General features: G+C 40.2%; 1 protein-coding gene across 1 annotated transcript in view; it reads left to right on the top strand.

Moving 5' to 3' along the window:
- Window positions 1–22,004, top strand: part of LOC106087365 (ATP-binding cassette sub-family G member 4) — a 179,796-nt gene that overhangs the window by 66,169 nt on the left and 91,623 nt on the right. Inside the window, exon 3 of the mRNA XM_059364641.1 lies at window positions 2,404–3,669. Within this exon, the coding sequence (XP_059220624.1) occupies window positions 3,284–3,669 (386 nt within the window). The 5' untranslated portion in view covers window positions 2,404–3,283. The remainder of the gene's footprint in view (window positions 1–2,403; window positions 3,670–22,004) is intronic.

Below are 22,004 nucleotides of genomic sequence, written 5' to 3'. Positions count from 1 at the left end.
CGATCTCTCGAACTCCCGATTTAAGTTGTTAGGCCCATAAAAGTGGAATTTTGTACTTTGAATTTGGTACAATGAGTTCTGTAAAACGCTTATATTGGGTTGCCCAAAAAGTAATTGCGGTTTTTTCATATAGTCGGCGTTGACAAATTTTTTCACAGCTTGTGACTCTGTAATTGCATTCTTTCTTCTGTCAGTTATCAGCTGCTACTTTTAGCTTGCTTTAGAAAAAAAGTGTAAAAAATGTATATTTGATTAAAGGTCATTCTAAGTTTTATTAAAAATGCGTTTACTTTCTTTTAAAAAATCCGCAATTACTTTTTGGGCAACCCAATATATTCTTCCTGAATATGGTGGAGATCGGACTATATTTTGATATAGCTGCTATGACTTCATAAATGATGTATTTTCACAGTATTTTGACTAAAGGTGGTTATTATACTTATCCGAGGGGGTGGATATTCAAAGTTTGACCTGGCCGAACTTAGCACGCTTTTACTTGTTATACCCACCACCATAGGATGGGGGTATACTAATCTAGTCATTCTGTTTGTAACACCTCTAAATAATGTTCTGCGACCCCACAAAGTACAGATACTAAGTATTGATATTGGATATTGGGGATTGCAAATGGGCTCAGATTCAGATTCAGATTCGGTTCAGATTTGGATATAGCCCCATATAAATCAATCTCCCGATTTGGCTTCTTTGGCCCCTGGAAGCGGCAATTTTTGTCCGAGTTGGATGAAATTTTGCTCATAGTGTTCTTTTATGACTTCCAACATCTGGGGCAAATATGATCTGAATCGGTCAAGAAACCTATATAGCTCTCATGTGAACCGATCTCCCGATATGACTTCTTGAGCCCCTGGAAGCTGCAATTTTCATCCGATTTGGCTGAAATTTTGCTCATAGTGTTCTTTTATGACTTCCAACAACTGGGCCAAATATGATCTGAATCGGTCGAGAACCCTATATAGCTCCCATATAAACCGATCTTCCGATATGACTTCTTGAGACCCTGGAAGCCACAATTTTCATCCGATTTGGCTGAAATTTTGTTTGTGCTCTTCTGTTATGACTTTCAACAACTGTGTCAAGTACGAACCAAATCGGTCTATAACCTGATATAGCTCCCATATAAACCAATCTCCCGATTTTACTTCTTGAGCCCCTGGAAGCCACAAATTTCATCTGATTTGGTTAAAATCTTGCACATAGTATTTTTTTATGACTTCCAACAACTGTGCCTAGTACGGTTCAAATCAGACCATAACCTAATATAGCTCCCATGTAAACCGATCTCCGGATTTGACTTCTTGAGCCTCTGGAAGCCGCAATTTTCATGCGATTTGGCTGAAATTTTGCACGTAGCATTCAGTTGCGGCTTGCAACAAATGTGCCAAGTACAGTCAAAATCAGTCCATAACCTGATATAGCTGCCATATACACCGATCTCCAGATTGGACTTCCTTAGCCCCTGGAAGCCGCAATTTTTATCCGATTTGGCTGAAATTTTGCATGCGGTGTTCTGTGACGACTTCCAATAATATGACCAAGTACGGCCCAAATCAGTCTATAACCTTATAAAGCTCCCATGTAAACCGATTTCCCGATTGGACTTATTAAGCCCATGGAAGCCGCATTTTTTGTCCGATTTGGCTGAAATTTTGCATGCGGTGTTCTGTGACGATTTCCAATAACATGACCAAGTACGGTCCATATAAGTCTATAACCTTATAAAGCTCCCATATAAACCGGTCTCTCGATTATCCTTGTTAGGTTCCTAGAAGCTTTAATTTTTGCTAGCTTGACAGAAGTTTGGTATGTAACATAAAATTATGCCCCTCATCTAAATTTAGTTTGTATAAATTTTTAGCAGAATCCATGGTGGTGGCTTCCAAAGATCGGCCTGGCCAAACTTAGCACTCTTTTACTTGTTCCACTGAAATTTGAGACATTGAATCCTGATAGGAGTTTTACTACCCAATAAAAGTAAGGTCCACATTGATGCTACACCAGAGTGTCGACTATGGTGTAGCTGCAATTGCGTCCTTAAAAAAATTCCCAAGCTACTTTACAAATCTGATTCATGGAGAAGATTATGGACTACTTAATCCACCCAAACTTTATCAGTTGTCGCTTGTTGGGTATAATTTTGAGTTTGACAAGAAATATTGACATCTTTATAGTAATTTTCAATGTTTTTGCCCCATTGCTCTTGGAATATGCATAATTCTTATAGTCATCTTTAAAGTTTTGTCTCCTACCTTGATACAATTATTCTAGTCCTTTCTTCAAATCTTGCTCAACAAAGGTCCTGGCAAACGAAGAAAACTCATTTTAGTTAAAAATATTTGTCCTTTTTAAAAATAACTACATCATGTCTTCTTTTTTTTCTTACAGTTACCACATTGTTTGGACTATTCATAGCCTAGAGTGCTACAATTGAGAACGAAACCAAACGGATAAAAAAAGGATATCAGAGAAATAGTACCCAAATAATAATAAACAAACACAAATAGCAAAACTCACAATTACAACAAACATCGACAGAGCTTCCCAACCAGCACCACTGTCATAGCACTCTCAATGCTGGGAGAAGAGTCTGTCAAACAAAAGTCCTCATGACCAAGTGGCCGACACTTGAAATCACAATGAATTAAAATTCTTCAAAGCATTGCAAAAAAAAAGAGAAAGTCAGATCAAAATCAAAAGTCAACGAGAGCAAAGAAAAACAAAATCTAAAAAGAAAGAAAAAAAAAACCATCACAACAAGGCGGCTATCCATCATCATGGATGATAATGAAACAATAGCTTAGAATGCTTAGAATGCCGTAATGACATAAATACCATCGTCACCAACACCAAACACCACCATCATCATCAACATCGTGGTTGTCGTCATAAGAATTCGCGACCATAACCCAAAGTATCCACAGTGACATCTCACCAAGAGACAGAAAACCAGCCAAAAAGCATTGAGGTGCCGTTAGCACACATCGCCATAGAGAAATAAGCTCATTAGATATTAAGCGCCAACATCACACAACACATCAGACAACACACATCACACACACAGTGTTGAAAGAAAACCAAAAGACGAGACTTTTAGCTGAGCCCTAGCTGTTGTCAGCACATGACAAAATGCTTTAAAGACAGCAACGGCAACGGCGACAAAACAACCAACATTTCTCACTGACATTTTTAGGCAGATTGTTATATTTTTTGTAGTTGAATTAAAAAAAAAAAAAAATACCACCACTATTGGCGTTGCCACTCCACCATGGATTCTTCCACCATTAATATGCCTTTGGTGTCCAAAGAGGATTGCATGAATGCCCTAATAAAGCCGGCAAATGCCAATGAAAAAGCACCGACGGTGAGCTTTCAAAAGAATCCAATTATCACGACAACCAATTCAACACCGACCAATGTCAATTCAAATGCAAATACTCTGGCCAATCTGGCCACCACCGCCGCCTCCGTCGCCGCCACAGAAACACCATCAGCAACAGCACCAATGCCAACAACCCTACAACAGATGCAACAGCAGCAGCAGCAGCAGCCACAGCATCATAACCACAATCAACAGCCGCCACTCAATCAGTTGTCATTGCAACCCGCAAATTTTGTGGGGAATAATTTGAAGAATGGCACTGTTAGCTATGGGTAAGTTTTATATCCTCCTGCTATGAAAGAGTATTTTTTTTTTGGGTCTTAATTAACGCCACCAAAAAGGACTCGTTGGCTAAGCTTTGAACCTTTTTTAAACCTTTTTTGATGTGGGCCTACATATATCAGATGAAGTCGTTTGCATATTGACTTTGGTTTTAGCAATTGTAACATACCACATATTGTGCCTGAAAGCTGGTCACCTCGCATCTACAAAATTTAATTTGGGTTTGTGAAATGCGCATTTGTAATGCTATTATCGTTTCCACTATAGGATGGGGGTAGACTAACTTCATCGTTCGGTTTGTAACACATCGTAATATTGATCTGAGACTCAACAAAGTGTATACATTCTTGATTGTACTTGACACTGTCCTGTCTGTCCGTCCGCCTATCTGTCTGTCTGTCAAAAGTACGCAAACTTTTGAAGGAGTAAAGCTAAATAGATGCTTGAAATTTTGCACAAATACTTTTAATTAGTTTTGAAAAATGGGCCAAATCGGTCCATGTTTTGGTGTAGCTGCCATATAAACCGAAATCGTATCTTGACTTATTGAGCCACTAGAGGGCGCAATTCCTATCCGATTTAATTTTGACTTCCAACAACTCTGCTAAGTATGTTCAGTCCAAATCAGTTCATGACCTGAAATAGATACCACATAAAACGATCTCGTTTCTTGACTTATTTAGCCGCTAGAGGGCGCTATTATTACCCTCTAGAGGGCACAACTATTATCCGATTTGGCTGAAATTTTGCATGGTGTGTTTTGGTCTGACCATCAACAACTGTGCCAAGTATGGCTCAAATCGGTTCATAAACTGATTTGGCTCCCATATAAACCGATTTCCGATCTTGACTTCCTGAGCCGTTAGAGGGCGCAATTATTATTCGATTTGACTGAAATTTTGCAACAAGTGTTTTGGGTTGGCCCTTTAGAACTGTGCCAAGTATGGCTCAAATTTCTTTATAACCTGATATAGCTCCCATATAAACCGATTTCCGATGTTGACCTCTTGAGCCTATAGAGGGCGTAATTATTATCCGATTTGACTGAAATTTTGGATGAAGTGTTTTGTTCTAACTTCTATCACCATCAACTACTGCGCCAAGTGTGGGGCACAGCGGTTCATAACCTGAAATAACTCCCATACTATCCGATCTCGGATCTTGACTTAATGAGCCGCTAGAGGGCCTAATTGTTATCCTCTAGAGGGCACAATTACTATCCAATTTAGCTGAAATTTTGCATGATATGTTTTGGTTTGACCATCAACAACTTCGCCAAGTATGGCTCAAATCGGTTCATAACCTGATATAGCCCCCATATAAACCGATTTCCGATGTTGACCTCTTGAGCCTATAGAGGGCGATCCGATTTGGCTGAAATTTTGGATGAAGTGTTTTTTTCTAACTTCTACCACCATCAACTACTGCGTCAAGTGTGGGTCAAAGCGGATCATAACCTGAAATAACTCCCATACTATCCGACCTCGGATCTTGACTTCATGAGCCGCTAGAGGGCCCAATGGTTATCCTCTAGAGGGTGCAATTAGTGTCCGACTTAACTGAAATTTTGCATGATATGTTTTGATTTGACCATCAACAATTGCGCCAAGTATGGCTCAAATTTCTTTATAACCTGATATAGCTCCCATATAAACCGATTTCCGATCTTGACCTCTTGAGCCTATAGAGGGCGTAATTATTATCCGATTTGCTGAAATTTTTTATGAAGTGTTTTGTTCTAACTTCTACCACCATCAACTACTGCGCCAAGTGTGGGTCACAGCGGTTCATAACCTGAAATAGCTCCCATACTATCCGATCTCGGATCTTGACTTAATGAGCCGCTAGAGAGCCTAATTGTTATCCTCTAGAGGGCACAATTACTATCCGATTTAGCTGAAATTTTGCATGATAGGTTTTGATTTGACCATCAACAACTGCGTCAACTGAGTATGACCCAAATCGGATCACTACCTGATATAGCTTCAATATAAACCGATCTCCCGAGGGAGCAATTATTATCCGATTTGGCTGAAATTTTGCACAATGAATTCCCCTTTGATCTCCAACAGCCACACCAAGTAGGCCCCAATCGGGCCTACTTGCGTTATCCTTTCTTTGTCTATAAAGAGATATCGGCCAAAAAATTTGACAAATGCGATCTTTGGAGGGTATATAAGACTAGGCCCGGCCATTGGTCTGGTCATATCGTGAAGGTTACCAGACTACTGTAGTTTGTATCAAGCGAGATCCTTCCAGTCAAACAAGTGGTGTAATGGCTAATTTCATTTTGTCATTCCGTTTCCAACACATCGTCGTAAAACAAAAAATTTGAGAAGATCCAGCCATGTCCGTCCGTCTGGCGTTGAAATCACGCTACATTCTTTAAAAATAGAGATATGGAGCTGAATCTTAATGGGTCCAGATTTGGATATAGCTGCCATATAAACCGATCCGCCGATTTAGGGTCTTAGGCCCATAAAATCCACATTTATTATCCGATTTTGCTGATATTTGGGACAGTGAGTTGTGTTAATCCCTTTGATATTTTTGTTCAATTTAGCTCAGATCGGTTCAGATTTGGATATAGCTGCCACATAGACCGATCTCTCGATTTAGGGTTTTGGGCCAATAAAAGCCACATTTATTATCCGATTTTGCTGAAATTTGGGACAGTGAGTTATGTTAGGCCCTTTGACATATTTCGTCAATTTAGCTCAGATCGGTTCAGATTTGGATATAGCTGCCATATAGACCGATCCGCCGATTTAGGGTCTTAGGCCCATAAAAGCCACATTTATTATCCGATTTTGCTGATATTTGGGACAGTGAGTTGTGTTAAGCCCTTTGACATTTTTCGTCAATTTAGCTCAGATCGGTTCAGATTTGGATATAGCTGCCATATAGACCGATCTCTCGATTTAGGGTTTTGGGTCAATAAAAGCCACATTTATTATCCGATTTTGCTGAAATTTGGGACAGTAAGTTATGTTAGGCCCTTTGACATCTTTCGTCAATTTAGCTCAGATCGGTTCAGATTTGGATATAGCTGCCATATAGACCGATCTCTCGATTTAGGGTTTTGGGTCAATAAAAGCCACATTTATTATCCGATTTTGCTGAAATTTGAGACAGTGAGTTGTCTTAGGCCCTTCGACATCCTTCTTCAATTTGGCTTACATCGGTTCAGATTTGGATATAGCTGCCATATAGACCGATCCTCCGATTTAAGGTCTTGCGACAATAAAAGGCGCATTTATTGTCCGATTTTGGCAAAATTTTGGAAAATGAGCTGGGTTAGGCCCTTCGATATTATTCTTCAATTTGGCTTAGATGGGTCCAGATTTGGACATAGCTGCCATATAAACCGATCCGCCGATTTAGGGTCTTAGGCCCATAAAAGCCACATTTATTATCCGATTTTGCTGAAATTTGGGACAGTGAGTTGTGTTAAGCCCTTTGATATCTTTTGTCAATTTAGTTCAGATCGGTTCAGATTTTGATATAGCTTCCATATAGACCGATCTCTCGATTTAAGGTCTTTGGCGCATTTATTGTCGGATTTTGCCAAAATTTTGGAATGTGAGTTGTGTTAGGGCCTTCGATATTCTTTTTCAATTTGGCCCAGATCGGTCCAGATTTGAATATAGCTGCCATATAGACCGATCTCTCGGTTTAAGGTCTTCCGACAATAAAAGGCGTATTTATTGCCCGATTTTGCTGAAATTTGGGACAGTGAGTTGTGTTGGGCCCTTCGATATTCTTCTTCAATTTGGCCCAGATCGGTCCAGATTTGAATATAGCTGCCATATAGACCGATCTCTCGGTTTAAGGTCTTGCGACAATAAAAGGCGTATTTATTGCCCGATTTTGCTGAAATTTGGGACAGTGAGTTGTGTTGGGCCCTTCGATATTCTTCTTCAATTTGGCCTTGATGGGTCCAGATTTGGATATAACTGCCATATAGACCGATCTCTCGATTTAGGGTTTTCGGTCCATAAAAGGCGCATTTATTGTCCGATTGCGTCGAAATTTGGGACAGTGCGTTGTGTAAGGCCCTCCGACATTATTCTTCAATTTGGCCCAGATCGGTCCAGATTTGGATATAACTGCCATATAGACCGATCTCTCGATATAGGGTTTTCGGCCCATAAAAGCCACATTTATTATCCGATTTTGCTGAAATTTGGGACAGTGAGTAACGTTAGGCCCTTCGTCATCTTTCTTTAATTTGGTCCTGATCGGATCAAATTCGGATATAGTTGCCATATAGACCGATCCCTCGATTTAAGGTTTTGGGTCCATAAAAGGCGCATTTATTATCCGATTGCGTCGAAATTTGGGACAGTGCGTTGTGTAAGGCCCTCCGACATTATTCTTCAATTTGGCCGAGATCGGTCCAGATTTGGATATAGCTGCCATATAGACCGATCTCTCGATTTAGGGTTTTCGGTCCATAAAAAGCGCATTTAATATCCGATGTCGCCTAAATTTGGGATAGTGAGGTGTGTTAGGCGCTTCGACATTCCTCTTGCATTTGGCTAAGATCGGTCGAGATTTGGATATAACTGCCATATAGACCGATCTCTCGATTTAGGGTTTTGGGTCCATAAAAGGCGCATTTATAGTACGATTTCGTCGAAATTTGTGTTGTGTTAGACCCTTCAACATTCTTATTCAATTTGGCCCAAATCGGTCCAGATTTGAATATAGCTGCCATATAGACCGATCTCTCGATTTAAGGTCTTGGCCCCATAAAAGGCGCATATATAATCAGATTTCACTGAAATTTGACACAGTGACTTATGTTAGGCTTTTCGACATCCGTGTCGTATACGGTTCAGATCGGTTTATTTTTAGATATATCTACTAAAAAGACCAATATTTTGTTAAACACAATTGAACAATGACTTGTACTTATTAGTATTTGGTCCAAATCGGAACATATTTCCATATAGCTGCCATGGGGCATTAGGTGTGCATTTTCACCGGATTTTGACGAAAAGTGGTTTACCCGAGGGGATGGGTATCCAAATTTCGGCTCGACCGAACTTAACGCGTTTTTACTTGTTATATTGATTAAAAGGAAAATTTGGTGAAATTTTTTAATCTGTTGAAAATCCCATCTCGAATGACAAAAAAAATAATTTTTCATAATTTAAAATTGTCAACATTTTCTTCTCGTTTAATCACCTGACAGTGTGGTATATTTTCTTTTCTTCCAAGTTCTCATGCACCTTTTGCAACAGCCATGATGTTTGTCATCACCTTAACACTGTCCCCATTTCAAGGACATTTGCGAATGGCCCCCAAAGGTCACTTAGTGAATGCTCTTGGGACATGATATTTAAACAAAAGTTTTTTAAGGCACAAAAACTAAACAAAACTTTGCTACCTAGGTTTCAAAACGTAATCATTGGCGCAATACTCGAATTAATAATATTTTTATTAATATATCAAAACCCAAAATTAGTAGAAACTGTATATGTCAATCTCTTATACTCGTAACTCCAATTGTGTTTCATTTGTAATTAAGAACTTGTCACCGAAGAAAACAAACACAATAATGAATGTACGCCTTGGGCTGATTTTCCCACCACTTGGCGATTAACATGAAATGGTTATTAATATTTAACGCCGCTTGTCTGCATTTCCCTCTTGACTACTTCTGCTTTGTGTGGGCCAGCTAGTTTCACATGGGAAAACTTTTGTGTTAATATGACGTGGCATAAGGCCTATCTCACCTTCTTGGGCGTTTTGCTCATAGTATGGGTGGTTTGTAGTTATGAATGGGTTTGAGACAGCTTTCAAGGTCTTTTCATTGAAGCAACACCGTGTAGGTTTCTAGTGTGTGTATGTGTGTGTGTGTGGGTGTGTGTAGCAGAGTGGGCGTTTGGGAGAGGATTTTGCAAAAAGGGCCGTATTCCATAATATTTGATGATTTTGTAGCTGCCTTTAGGTTTCTGTTGTGTGTTCGAATGCGAATTTCACCACCCAATTTTCGCAAGTCGCTGAGACAGTGGGTGTTTTTCTTTGGTTTCAAGTTCAAGCGGAAATACATTAGAAACAAACAGAACAGTAACATGCAGCTCATCCTTGTCCATTAAGCCTTTTGTCAATGTATTTTTTTATGCATTTGCGTTGGCGTATTGGTTGTGAGGGTACGTATGTAACAGTAAATAAGGCGACTACAAGGTTACAAAAATTGTTGATTTCATGCCACCGAGAATTTTTGATATTTTGTAACGAAATGGTATGAAAGTTAGAGCTTACACAGAAAGCACACCGGCAACATTTTTGAAATCCATTTCAATTTAGCTGGCCTATGAAGCTGCATTTCGTTCAGCGTTCTTATGATATTTCTCTATGGTGGTCAACCACTACGACATTTGTCCATGTCGTTTTTTTGTCCATGCATTCGCTTGTTATAGCTTTCGAACGCTTGAAAGTTTACACAGATAATTCATATAGGATGCTTCTTTGATTTTACTTCATAATCCCCAAGGGCCATAAATCATTGCAAATGCAAATTTTCCCCCGACATTCCATAAAGGAGTGGAGGGAAAACTTCCCACATATGAAAGAATGCTGTCTGGTTAAAATTTTAAGCGCAATGATAAGAGGTCTCCTATTTATAGCCGAGTTCGAACGGAGTGCCGCAGGGCGACTCCTTTTAAGGTTTTAACATGGCTTCTTAACTTAATTTTTAGACCCCATCGCCAAAACCATCAAAATCAGATATGTTACGAAAAGATTGCCAGATTGGATGAGATCGATGGGAACCGGAAGCTTGCAGTTATCGTACTAACTGCAAGCCTTCCGGCTGCCTCGAAGATCTCTACAAGTCTAAGGGAGTTGCTACCCACGAATTAAAAGCTGTTGAGTTGGAGACTGAGGCGACGGCTTAGCAATTGTTGTTGAAAAGCTAACGTTCCTGAACTCCCTAAAGTCTGCATATCCTAGAGCCAAATCAAGGGGCAAACAACGAAGGCCATGGTGGCTGACAGTGCTAGTTGATATAAGGAAGGATTGCCCAAAACTCTTTAATAAGGCGAATGCCACAAGGGCACTACAGAACTTATGAAAAGTGTTGTCCAATCGAAAATTCTTGGAAACAGTTCTAGAACTTTTGAGCGGGTTGAGATATATTCACGATAATCAACTAAGTCACTGTTAAGTTGTTTTTCCATGTTCAGATATAGCTGCCATATAAAGCGATCCTGAGGTTTTAGACGGGCAAATCCTTATTTGAATTGCCTGAAATTTTGAACCATGATTTTTCTTATGACCACCAATATAAGTACCAGGCATGGATCCAAGTATGGTTCGAATCAGTTCAAAACCTAATATAGCGCTCATATAAACCGATCTCCCGAATATATTCTTCTTGAGCCTCTGGAAGGCGCAATTCTTATGCAAGCATATCAAAAATCCAATGGAGGTTTCTTGTTATGATCTTCCATTAACTTTTTGCACATCGAAATATGAATTTCCGACCCTACAAAGTATATATATTTCGGATCGTCGTAAAATTCTAAGACGATTTAACGATGTCCGTGTGTATGTCCGCCTTTCCGTCTGTTGTAATCTCTTTATAGCCTTCAACAATTGAGTTTGGCACACATACGTCTTTTTGATGCACGCTGTTTAAGTTTTTGAATGGGCCAAATCGGACCATATTTGGATATAGCTGCTTTGTAGACCGATCTACCGATAGAGGGTGAACACTAAAAAGTAACCTCGAAAAAGAAAATTTTAAGTGAGGAAATCCGTGCTACTTACAAAATCCTCAATTGTTTTCCCTGCCACTCCCCTAAGTTGATTAATGTCTGGTATTGTGTCCCCACCTCAGTACCGGTGTCTGTTAGCCGCGAAAGTCAAGCAATGACATGGAAAATGCTCCAACGTCTCATCATCTTCCCTGCATGCCCTACACATGCTATCACTTGCCGCACCGATTTTAGATAAGAGAGCTAGTAGTGCTATGTGTCCCGTCATGATGCAAATTGCTCATTTTACCCATTAACATTCCACTATGGAACAGGGTCAAACTTCTCACATGTCAATAAGTGCAGTCCGATTCAAGTTTAAGCCCAATGATAAGGGCCTCCTACGACACCTCTTTGGAGAGAAGTTTTACATGGCATACTACCACACAAATGTTGCCAGCATTAGGAGGGGAAAGTCACCGCTGAAAATTTTTTCTGATGGTCTCGCCAGGATTCGAACCCAGGCGTTCAGCTTCTTAGGCGGAAATGCTAACCTCTGCGCTATGATGGCCCGTCATGATACCAAAAGCTATACTGAACTCCTTATTACTTGCTTTCAGTAATAGTCTCGTCTTCTAACGTTCTGGATCTCCCCATCTCCCCATTTTGCCGTCCTACCGACTGTTTCGCTGTTCCACAGTGTTACATGCGCATTCGTCGCCCACTCCCTTAACTCGGACTGCGTCGACCCGAAAAGCTTCGGGTTAATCAAGTTTGTTCACGGCAGTTCTCCGACCTTCACTGCCAAATCGTCTGCTTTCTCATTCAACCTTTCTCCGATATGGCCAGGCATCCAAACGATGCGTATCGTGTCATTCTCAGAAAAGGCGTTAATCTCCTCATAACATTCCAAGACTGTTCGTAATTTTACCGTCCTGGTTGTTATTGCCCTTACGGACTGGTTACTGTTCGTAAAGATGTTCGTACTTGACGTCCACACCACCTCACGCATTCCGTGATTGCCCGGATCTACGCCTGCAGGACCTTATTATGATCAAATGCAAATTTCGCCCATGAACATTAAGGAACAGGGGCAAACTTCTCACATATCTAAAAGTGCAGTCCGATTCAAGTTTAAGCCCAATGATTAGGGGCCTCCTTTTTATAGCCGAGTCCGAACGGCGTGCCGCAGTGCGACACCTCTTTGGAGAAAAGTTTTACATGGCATAGTACCTCACAAATGTTGCCACCATTAGGAGGGAAAAACCATCGCTGAAAATTTTTTCTGATGGTCTTGCCAGGATTCGAACCCAGGTGTTCAGCGTCATAGGCGGACATGCTAACCTCTGCGCTACGGTGGCCTCCGATTTCTAGGAATTATTTAGGAACATTTTTATACCATCCATCATAGGATGGGGGTATACTAATTTTATCATACTGTTTGTAACACCTCGAAATATGCGTCCAAGACCTTGATCTTGATCGCCATGTCATTTTAAGTGGAACTAACCATGTCCGTCCGTCTGTCTGTCGAAAGCACGCTAACTTTTGAAGGAGTAAAGCTAGCCGCTTGAAATTTTGCACAAATACTTTTTATTAGTGTAGGTCGGTTGGGTTTGTAAATGGGCCAAATCGGCCATGTTTTGATATAGCTGCCATATAAGCCGATCTTGGGTCTTGACTTCTTGAGCCTCTAGAGGACGCAATTCTTATCGGATTGGAATGAAATTTTGCAACAACTGTGCCAAGCATGGTTCAAATCGGTCCATAACCTGATATAGCTGCCATATAAACCGATCTTGGGTCTTGACTTCTTGACTGAAATTTTGCACGTGGTGTTTTGATATCACTTCCAACATTTGTGTGAAGTATAGTCCATATCGGTTCATAACCTGATATAGCTGCCATATAAACCGATCTTGGGTCTTGACCACTTGAGCCTCTAGAGGGCGCAATTCTCATCCGATTTGGCTAAAATTTTGCATGAGTTCTTTTTATATGACTTTCAAAAACTGTGATGAGTATGGCGCAAATAAGTAAAAAACCCGATATAGCTGCCATATAAACCTATATTGGGCCTTGGCTTCTTGAGCCTCTAGAGGGCGCAATTCTCGTTCGATTTGAATGAAATTTTGCACGTGGTGTTTTGATATCACTTACAACATTTGTGTGAAGTATGGTCCATATCGGTTCATAACCTGATATAGCTGCCGTATAATCCGATCTTGGGTCTTGACTTCTTGAGCCTCTAGAGGGCGCAATTCTCGTCCGATTTGGCTAAAATTTTGCATGAGGGGTTTTGATATGACTTCCAAAAACTGTGACGAGTATAGCGCAAATATGTACATAACCCGATATAACTGCCGTATAAACTGATCTGGGATCTTGATTTCATGAGCCTCTTGATCCCCCATGGGCTTCAACATACGTGTGCAATATGGTCTGAATCGATTGCTTTAGCTTGCTTCTTCAGCCCCGAATCCGAATATAACATAATATAGCTCCTCCTCCTTCTCCTCCGTCCTTCGTCCTTATTCATTATTCTTTGTTTGCCTAAAAAGAGATACTGCGCAAAGAACTCGACAGATGCGACCCATGCTGGAGGGTATATAAGATTCGACCCGGCCGAACTTAGCATGCTTTAACTTTTTATATTTTGGTGTTATTACTAGAACTCTTGCCAAAATTAAAGGTGAATTCAGTTTGTTAATGTTCATGCTTTAATAAGCTTTAGGACGTTATTTACACATGCAAGCTTTCTAAATAAAATACAAGTCATTGAGAGAGAGAAAGGGTTCCTCTAAACCTCAAACAAAAAAGTGTTTTATTTATTTTCCTGGAGTTGCCTTGATTCACTCTTCGGGAGAAAGGGTAACATTTAATATGCGTTTGAGTTTAGTTTTTGTATTTTTGTTAGAAAGTTATTATATCACCTGAGTGCCTGTGTGAAGGTCATTTGCCAGCAACTATAAAGGCAAAAAACATGCCAGCTCATGTTAAAATTGCCTTTAGTGCAAAGGCAAAACACTATTTTTGTTAGTTAATAAAAAAGTAACTCGCAAGTTTAACCCCTAAAAAAAAGTAATGAAGACTTTACGAGCCTTTAGCCAGAAAAGCCTGTTTAAAGTGTTGGACTTTTGTCAAGCTAAAACTCTATAATGTATGCTGTAACATTACGGTTCACAAAAAAAGGGATGAAACTGATGAATGAGATTTTATAGCCTATATTTAGAATGAAATTTTAATGTGTTCATTTACGGTGTATACTTTTAGGCGCAGGGCTCTTATCATTTTAATACCAAAGACCATATCCACAGAGGTGTTGATCTGTGCAATATGATTATTTTAATGCGTAAAAAGGATTTTCATGGCACCATTACCTGCATATTTGGTTGCAATGGGATGAGTTCATACAACTGTATATTGTTGCCAAAGTAAATATCCCTGGTGATAGATTGGATGAATCCCATACAGTATTACATTTAAATGTTAGACTGTCACAAGGATTGTAAGTTAGTAAGCGAATTGGGTGTCACAAACATTAGAAGCTGTATTGCCATCAGAGGCAGGGCCTTTGAGTATAATTAACAAAAAAAGTCAGTAACAAAGTTATTTATCACATGGCAAGTCTTAATAGATTTCAGCATAATGTCAGAGGTTTTAGACAAGTGATAAATTGTTCCAATGAAACTGGCAACAACAGAGATACCCAGAAGTATTGCCAACAAACATGTGTATCATATTTTTGTTGTTTGCTGAAGACAAGACGATTCAATGATTTATGACTTGGACTTTAGTTTGGTTACCACTTTGCCCTAGCCTGCCTACCTATCCTGAAATGAGTGATCTATCCACGAAAGTTTTCCCACCAAGTTAAATTGCTTTGCCAATTCTGCCCAATACTTCATTATTGTGGGATAAACTTTAGGACGATACTTTATTCCAAATTTTTGCCTTTTATCCCAGCATACTTAAAGGATTACCATTATAAACCAGCAAAGTTTTAACAAAATCACTTTTCATGAGATGGTGGCTATCTTATTTTAATACTCCATTTGCCAAACCTCTTATCGCTTAGCTGTATTGCTTATTTTTGTGGCGTAGGCATTTATGAAAGAAAATTATGCCAGCTTAGATTTGAGAATACCATAAAATGGATGAGTCTGCAAAGACAACAATTGCCATGGTTGAACGTTTAAAGACTCAATCATTTTAAAAATGGAACTGATGTGATGTCTTTGAACAACTACTTCTAGTTCAACACTTGAAATTGAAGAGTGCAAACGTTTAAAGAATCTTCGACTTGGAAATGTGTAATGGTCATTATGAATTCAAACAATAACATCCTCTTGGATACACTCCATCGCGGATATTTTACCGAATTTCCCCGTAAGTTTATTGGATAGATCGAAGATGTCGAGGGTTCCTAAGCAATTCACTGTTCACAATTCAAGCATAATCTTATATGTAATACACTGATCCAATCCTTAGACCAGTACCGCGTGAACCCGGTCCTTAAAGACTGGTTAAACCATATGCTAAGGAACAGGTGGATAAATTGCAGGTCCCAGGACATAAATATAAGGGCGATAATAGCACAAGGCACGCCACAGGGGGCAATTTTAACGACACTCTTACAGGTGAGTGGGTAAGGATCCGAACCAGCTATGCAGAAGGTCCGAAAGGGTCTTGCATATGGCATATAACTGAAATATGACTGGAACCGAAGGATTCAATGTTAGCCTAGATTGCTCTTCAACTCTTCAAAAGAGCAAAAGCCACAAGAGCACCACACGATTGGGACATCTATAAGGCTGAGCTAAGAAAATATAAGGGCGAGCTGAGAAAAGCTCAGAACAAATCTTGGGTGGAATTCTGCAGATCCGTGGAGAATACATCTTAACCCTCTAGGCTATGGAAGGTTCTGTCCTTGAGACCAATTACGGTGGGGTATATCCAGAAGTCAGAGAATGTATGGACAATGTCGAGTGAGCAAACACTACAACTACTCGTTGATACACATTTCCCGGGAAATTCTCCAATGGACAACAAGGAGCCAGAAGAGGTTGTCACTGATATGCATTCGTCGGAGGCCTTTAGGGAAATTGTGTCTGAGTCGAAAATCCTTTGGGCGATAAGAAGTTTCGACTGCTTTAAGTCGCCAGGCCCTGATGATGTATCAGCGGTTGAATTACAAGCTGTGTCTGATAGACTGGTTCCTTGGCTTAGGGAGATATACTCCGCTTGTATCAGAATGTCATATGTGGGATGGAGGGACACAAAGGTCATTTTCATTCCAAAAGCAGGAAACCCCTAACACATCAAGGCGAAAGATTTTCGCCCTATTAGACTGTCTTACTTTATGTTGAAGACTCTTAAGAGGTTGATGGAAACATATCTTAGGGAAAAGATCCCTGGAGATTGCCTGTCGCGGCAGCAGCATGCATGTATTAAAGGCAAATCCACTGAAACAGCCCTTCACGACCAAGGCGGCTACATAGAAGGTTCTCTCGCTGTCAAGGAATATACAATGGTAGCATTTCTTGACATTGAAGGTGCTTTCAATAATGTAAAACCGATGTTAATCATGAAGGAGTTGGAGTTTCTAGGCATCAACTCTAACGTAAGAAAGTTTATTAATAACTTACTTACTAAAAGATGCATTACGGCAGGCTTGGGATCTGTGGATCTAAAATGATGGGTCAGCAGAGGAACTCCTCAAGGAGTTGTTCTGTCTCCTCTACTATGGAATATAGCATAAACAATATATTTGTGTTTTTGGAAGAAAAAGCCGTCGCGTGTGCTGATGACGTGGCAATTGTGGTAAGGGGAAAGTTTCCCAGCATTCTAAGAGATATACTTTCAGGAAGCTTTACTGGTAACAGCAAAGTGGGCTACCGAAAGTAGTCTGGGTATAAATCCGTGCAAAACAGAAGTAGTTCTTTTCAGCAGCAGATACAAGTTGCCTACAGTGGCACCTGTCTCCTTGAGAAGAGAGAATATTTCATTCACAGAAAGCGTAAAATACGTGGGTGTTTCGCTGGACAGCAAATTGAACTTTAAATCCAACATTTTGGATACGGCAAGAAAGGCAACTATTACCCTGTACACCTTACCCTATACACCTGCCAGTTGGGAGTTTAGATCGCCTGTCATGCATTAGGTATATACTGCAGTTGTCAGACCTATAATGCTATATGGTGTTGTGGTCTAGTGGACGGCACTTAAAAAGTCCACCTACTGCTCAATACTTAACCGGATCCAAAGGATGGCTTGTTTGTGCATCACAGCGACCACTGACGTGAGGTTGGGGGAGCTATAAAGGGAGGTATAAATCCGGGCAAGACAGAAGTAGTCCTTTTCAGCAGGAGATACAAGTTGCCTACAGTGGCACCTGTCTCCTTGGGAAGGGAGAATATTCCACTCACAGAAAGTGCAAAATACCTGGGTGTTTTGCTGGACAGGAAATTGATCTTTATATCCAACATTTTGGAAACGACAAGAAAGGCAACTATTATCCCAAATTCTTGCCAGAGAGCCATTGGCATAAATTGGGGGTTTAGATCGCGTGTCATGCATTGAGTATATACTGCAATTGTCAGACCTATAATGCTGTATGGTGTTGTGGTCTAGTGGACGGCACATCAAAAGTCCACCTACTGTTCAATACTTAACCGGATCCAAAGGAAAAGTTTGTGCATCACAGCGACCACTGACGTGAGGTTGGGGGAGCTATAAAGGGAGGTATAAATCCGTGCAAGACAGAAGTAGTCCTTTTCAGCAGGAGATACAAGTTGGCTACAGTGGCACCTATCTCCTTGGGAAGAGAGAATATTCCATTCATTCTTTGCGCAAAATACCTGTGTGTTTTGCTGGACAGAAAATTGATCTTTAAATCCAACATTTTGGAAACGGCAAGAAAGGCCACTCTGCAAGAGAGCCATTGGCAAAATTTGGGGGCTTAGACCGTGTGTTATGCATTGCGTATATACTGCAGTTGTCAGACCTATAATGCTATATGGTGTTGTGATCTGGTGGACGGTGCTTTAAAAATCCACCTACTGCTCAATACTTAACCGGATTCATAGGCTTATGCATCACAATCACACTGAGGACGACACCATCTGATGTACTGAATTTAATGCTACATCTTATACTTCTGGACATTGTTGCAGCACCCACTGTCCTGAGGTTAAGGGAGCTTCTCTTTGGTCAAGTTGCGGCTACGGACACTATGTTATCCTTGATACAATATCCGATGTTCCAGGCAGTGTGGATTACACCCTACCTGAGCCGCTTTTTGATAAAAAGTACTGTACCACTAGTCCTGATAGAACCGATTGGAACTACTATAATCTTGGTTTGTAACGGATAGTTCCAAACTAAACGACCAAGTGGGCTTTGTGGTGTACTCTAAAGATCTAAAACTGGTCATATCGAAAAGATTACCCGATCACTCCAAGGTGTATCAAGCGGAGATCTTTACATTTAAGGAAGTGGTGGAATGGCTGAGATATAATGTCATAACGATGATTGTCATAAATATCTTCTCAAGGCAGTCAGGCAGCCATTTAATTCGTGGAGAACGTATTTCTGAACACAAAAACCGCCCTCGACTGTCATAGATCTCCCAACGAGATGACTGAACAGTTCAAAATTCACCTGTTCTGGGTGCCGGACCACAGAGATATTCCAGGGAATTGTAAAGCGGACGACCTTGCGAGACTAGGAACTACCCTACACATTCCAGGGATACTGGAATCTGTGGGTATACCTCTAGCGACATGTAAGCTAAGTTTTCAGAACCAGGCCCGAAGGACAACGAATGATAGATGGCCGCAAAGAGGGGACTGTGAGAATTCCAAACCTATGTGTCCTATTCTAGACTTGAAGAGGTCTACCGCTTTGCTGTTACTGGCTAGAACAGACGTCTCAGTCATTGTGTCCGTCATCGCAGGTCACTGTCTTATCAGAAAACATGCTGACAGACTAAAGGTTGCCAGTAACGACTTTTGCAGAAGCTGTAAGGACATCGAAGAAGAAGAGACTATAGAACACCTTGTGTGTGTGTGTTCGGCATTGGCAGTCAGAAGGAGTTCCACTTTAGGCTCTCATTTCTTTGAGAACCTGTCTGATGTAGCGAATGTGCTCATTCGCAAGTTGTTGGGCTTTTTAAAGCAATCTGGATAGTTCAACGGTATGAACTAGAAGGCATCTTCCTTCATCTGTCCCTGTGGTATTACAATGGACGAAAACTTCTAAGTGAGTCTGAGGGCAGACTGCCACTTAAACCTAACTTAATCTAACCTAACCTAATGTTCTGTAAAAAGAATTTCGTAGCTGTTATTTTCTTCTATTCTTTAGCGGCCTAGGAAGTTCACTATTTCCCAAATTTAGTTCATTTTAACTGGGGGTAATGTCGGGCCATATTAAAGGTCTTAAGCCTATACAAAGCTCATCTATTATCCGATTTCGCTGAAATGGTTTACAGTGATGTGCATTAAGACTCCCGGCATCCGATTCAAATATGGTCCAGATTAGACCATATGTAGATATAGATGTCATAGAAACTGTAGACAACAGCAGGAGCGTTTTTTCCGATTTCGTGACAAGTGAGTTCAAACACATGAAAACATATTGGAGACCACAGTAGCGCAGAGGTTAGCATATCTGCCTATGATGCTGAATGCCTGGGTTCGAATGCTGACGTGAATATTTAAAATTTGAAAGAAATTTGCAGCGGCGGTATTCCCCTCCTAATGGTGACATTTGTCAGGAACTATGCCATTGGAAACAAGTAAAAGCGTGCTAATTTCGGTCGGGCCGAATCTTATGTACCCTTCAGCATGGATCGCATTTGCTGAGTGTTTTTTCCGGTATCCCTTTTTAGGCCCACAAAGGATAAAAGAAAATAATTGCTATGCTATTGGAGCTATATTAACATATGATTCGATTCGGCCATAATCGAATTGAATGTTGGAGACCATAGTAGACGTCATTTCAGAATAACAATAGCGTCCTTTGGGGGCTCAAGAAGTAAAATAAGGAGATCGGTTTATGTGGGAGCTGCATCAGTCTATATACCTATTCAGACCATATTTGAAACGTAAGTTGTAGGTCATAGTAGAAGCCGCTGTTTCAAATGTCTGCTAAATTTGATAATAATTGTGCCCTCTAGCGGCTCAAAACTCAAGACCCCAAATAGGTTTATATGTCAGCTATTGGGTTGCCCAAAAAGTAATTGCGGATTTTTTAAAAGAAAGTAAATGCTTTTTTAATAAAACTTAGAATGGACTTTAATCAAATATACTTTTTTTACACTTTTTTTCTAAAGCAAGCTTAAAGTAACAGCTGATAACTGACAGAAGAAAGAATGCAATTACAGAGTCACAAGCGGTGAAAAAATTTTTCAACGCCGACTATATGAAAAATCCGCAATTACTTTTTGGGCAACCCAATATATCAGGCTACGGGCTGATTTCAAGCATTCTCAGCACAGTTGTTAGAAGTCATAAAAAAGCACTTTACGCAAAATTTAATCCACTTCGGATGAGAAGTGCGCCCTCTAGTGGCTCACGAAGTCAAGATCTGTTTATATAGCAGCTATAGTCAGATTATGGACCGATTTGAACTATGCTTAGCACAGTTTTTGGAAGTGATACCAAAACACGACGTGCAAAATTTCAGTCAAATCGGACGAGAATTGCGCCCTCTAGAGGCCCAAGAAGTCAAGGCCCAAAATCGGTTAATATAGCAGCTATATCATAACATGGACCGATATGGCCCATTTACAATCCCAACCGACCCACGCTAATGAAAAGTATTTGTGCAAAATTTTGTGCCATACTCCTTCGAAAGTTAGCGTGCTTTCGACAGACAGACAGACGGACGGACATGGTAAAATCTACTTAAAATGACATGCCGATCAAGAATATATGTACTTTATGGGGTCGTAGACGAATACTTCGAGGAGTTACAAACAGAATGACGAAATTTTTATACCCTCATCCTATGGTGGAAGGTATACAAATGGTATGGCAGCCACATAAAAACTTCTCCCCAAAGAGGTGTCGCACTGCGGCACTCCGTTAGGACTCGGCTATAGAAAGGAGGCCTCTTATCATTGAGCTTCAACTTGAATCGGACTGCACTCATTGATATCTGAGAAGTTTGCCCCCCTGTTTCTTAATGGAATGTTCAAGGGCAAATTTGCTATGTAATTTATGTGACATGACCTTTTGTCAAGACTCTTGAAAAACGTTCATGAGTTAGAAAGTATGCTTGAGCCGGCATAACTCTAAAAACCCTTTTGTGTGCTCTGAAAATTAGTTAATTAATGTTGTCGTTAGTTTTTTCTTAACCTCAAAGAAAATAAATAGGAAAAAATTTCCATTCATTCACAAATTAATTGAAGTGAATAATCAACGAAGTTTTTGCTTTGTTATCCAAGAGTTTCAAAGAAAATTTCCTTTGACATTTTCATATCATATTTGTGGCTTTATATATAAGCGTTGCAGGTTCAACAAGAACAATGTGTGAGTGAAGATGCCTTCCTAAAATCAATAATTTCGCTTATATTCAACACTCTTTTGACTTGTTTTTGGCTTGCATTCCTA

This window comes from Stomoxys calcitrans, chromosome 3 (assembly GCF_963082655.1).
Source record: "Stomoxys calcitrans chromosome 3, idStoCalc2.1, whole genome shotgun sequence".
Taxonomy (NCBI): domain Eukaryota; kingdom Metazoa; phylum Arthropoda; class Insecta; order Diptera; family Muscidae; genus Stomoxys; species Stomoxys calcitrans.
The sequence above is the reverse complement of the archived record's forward strand: the minus strand, read 5'-3'. Positions and strand labels throughout refer to the sequence as shown.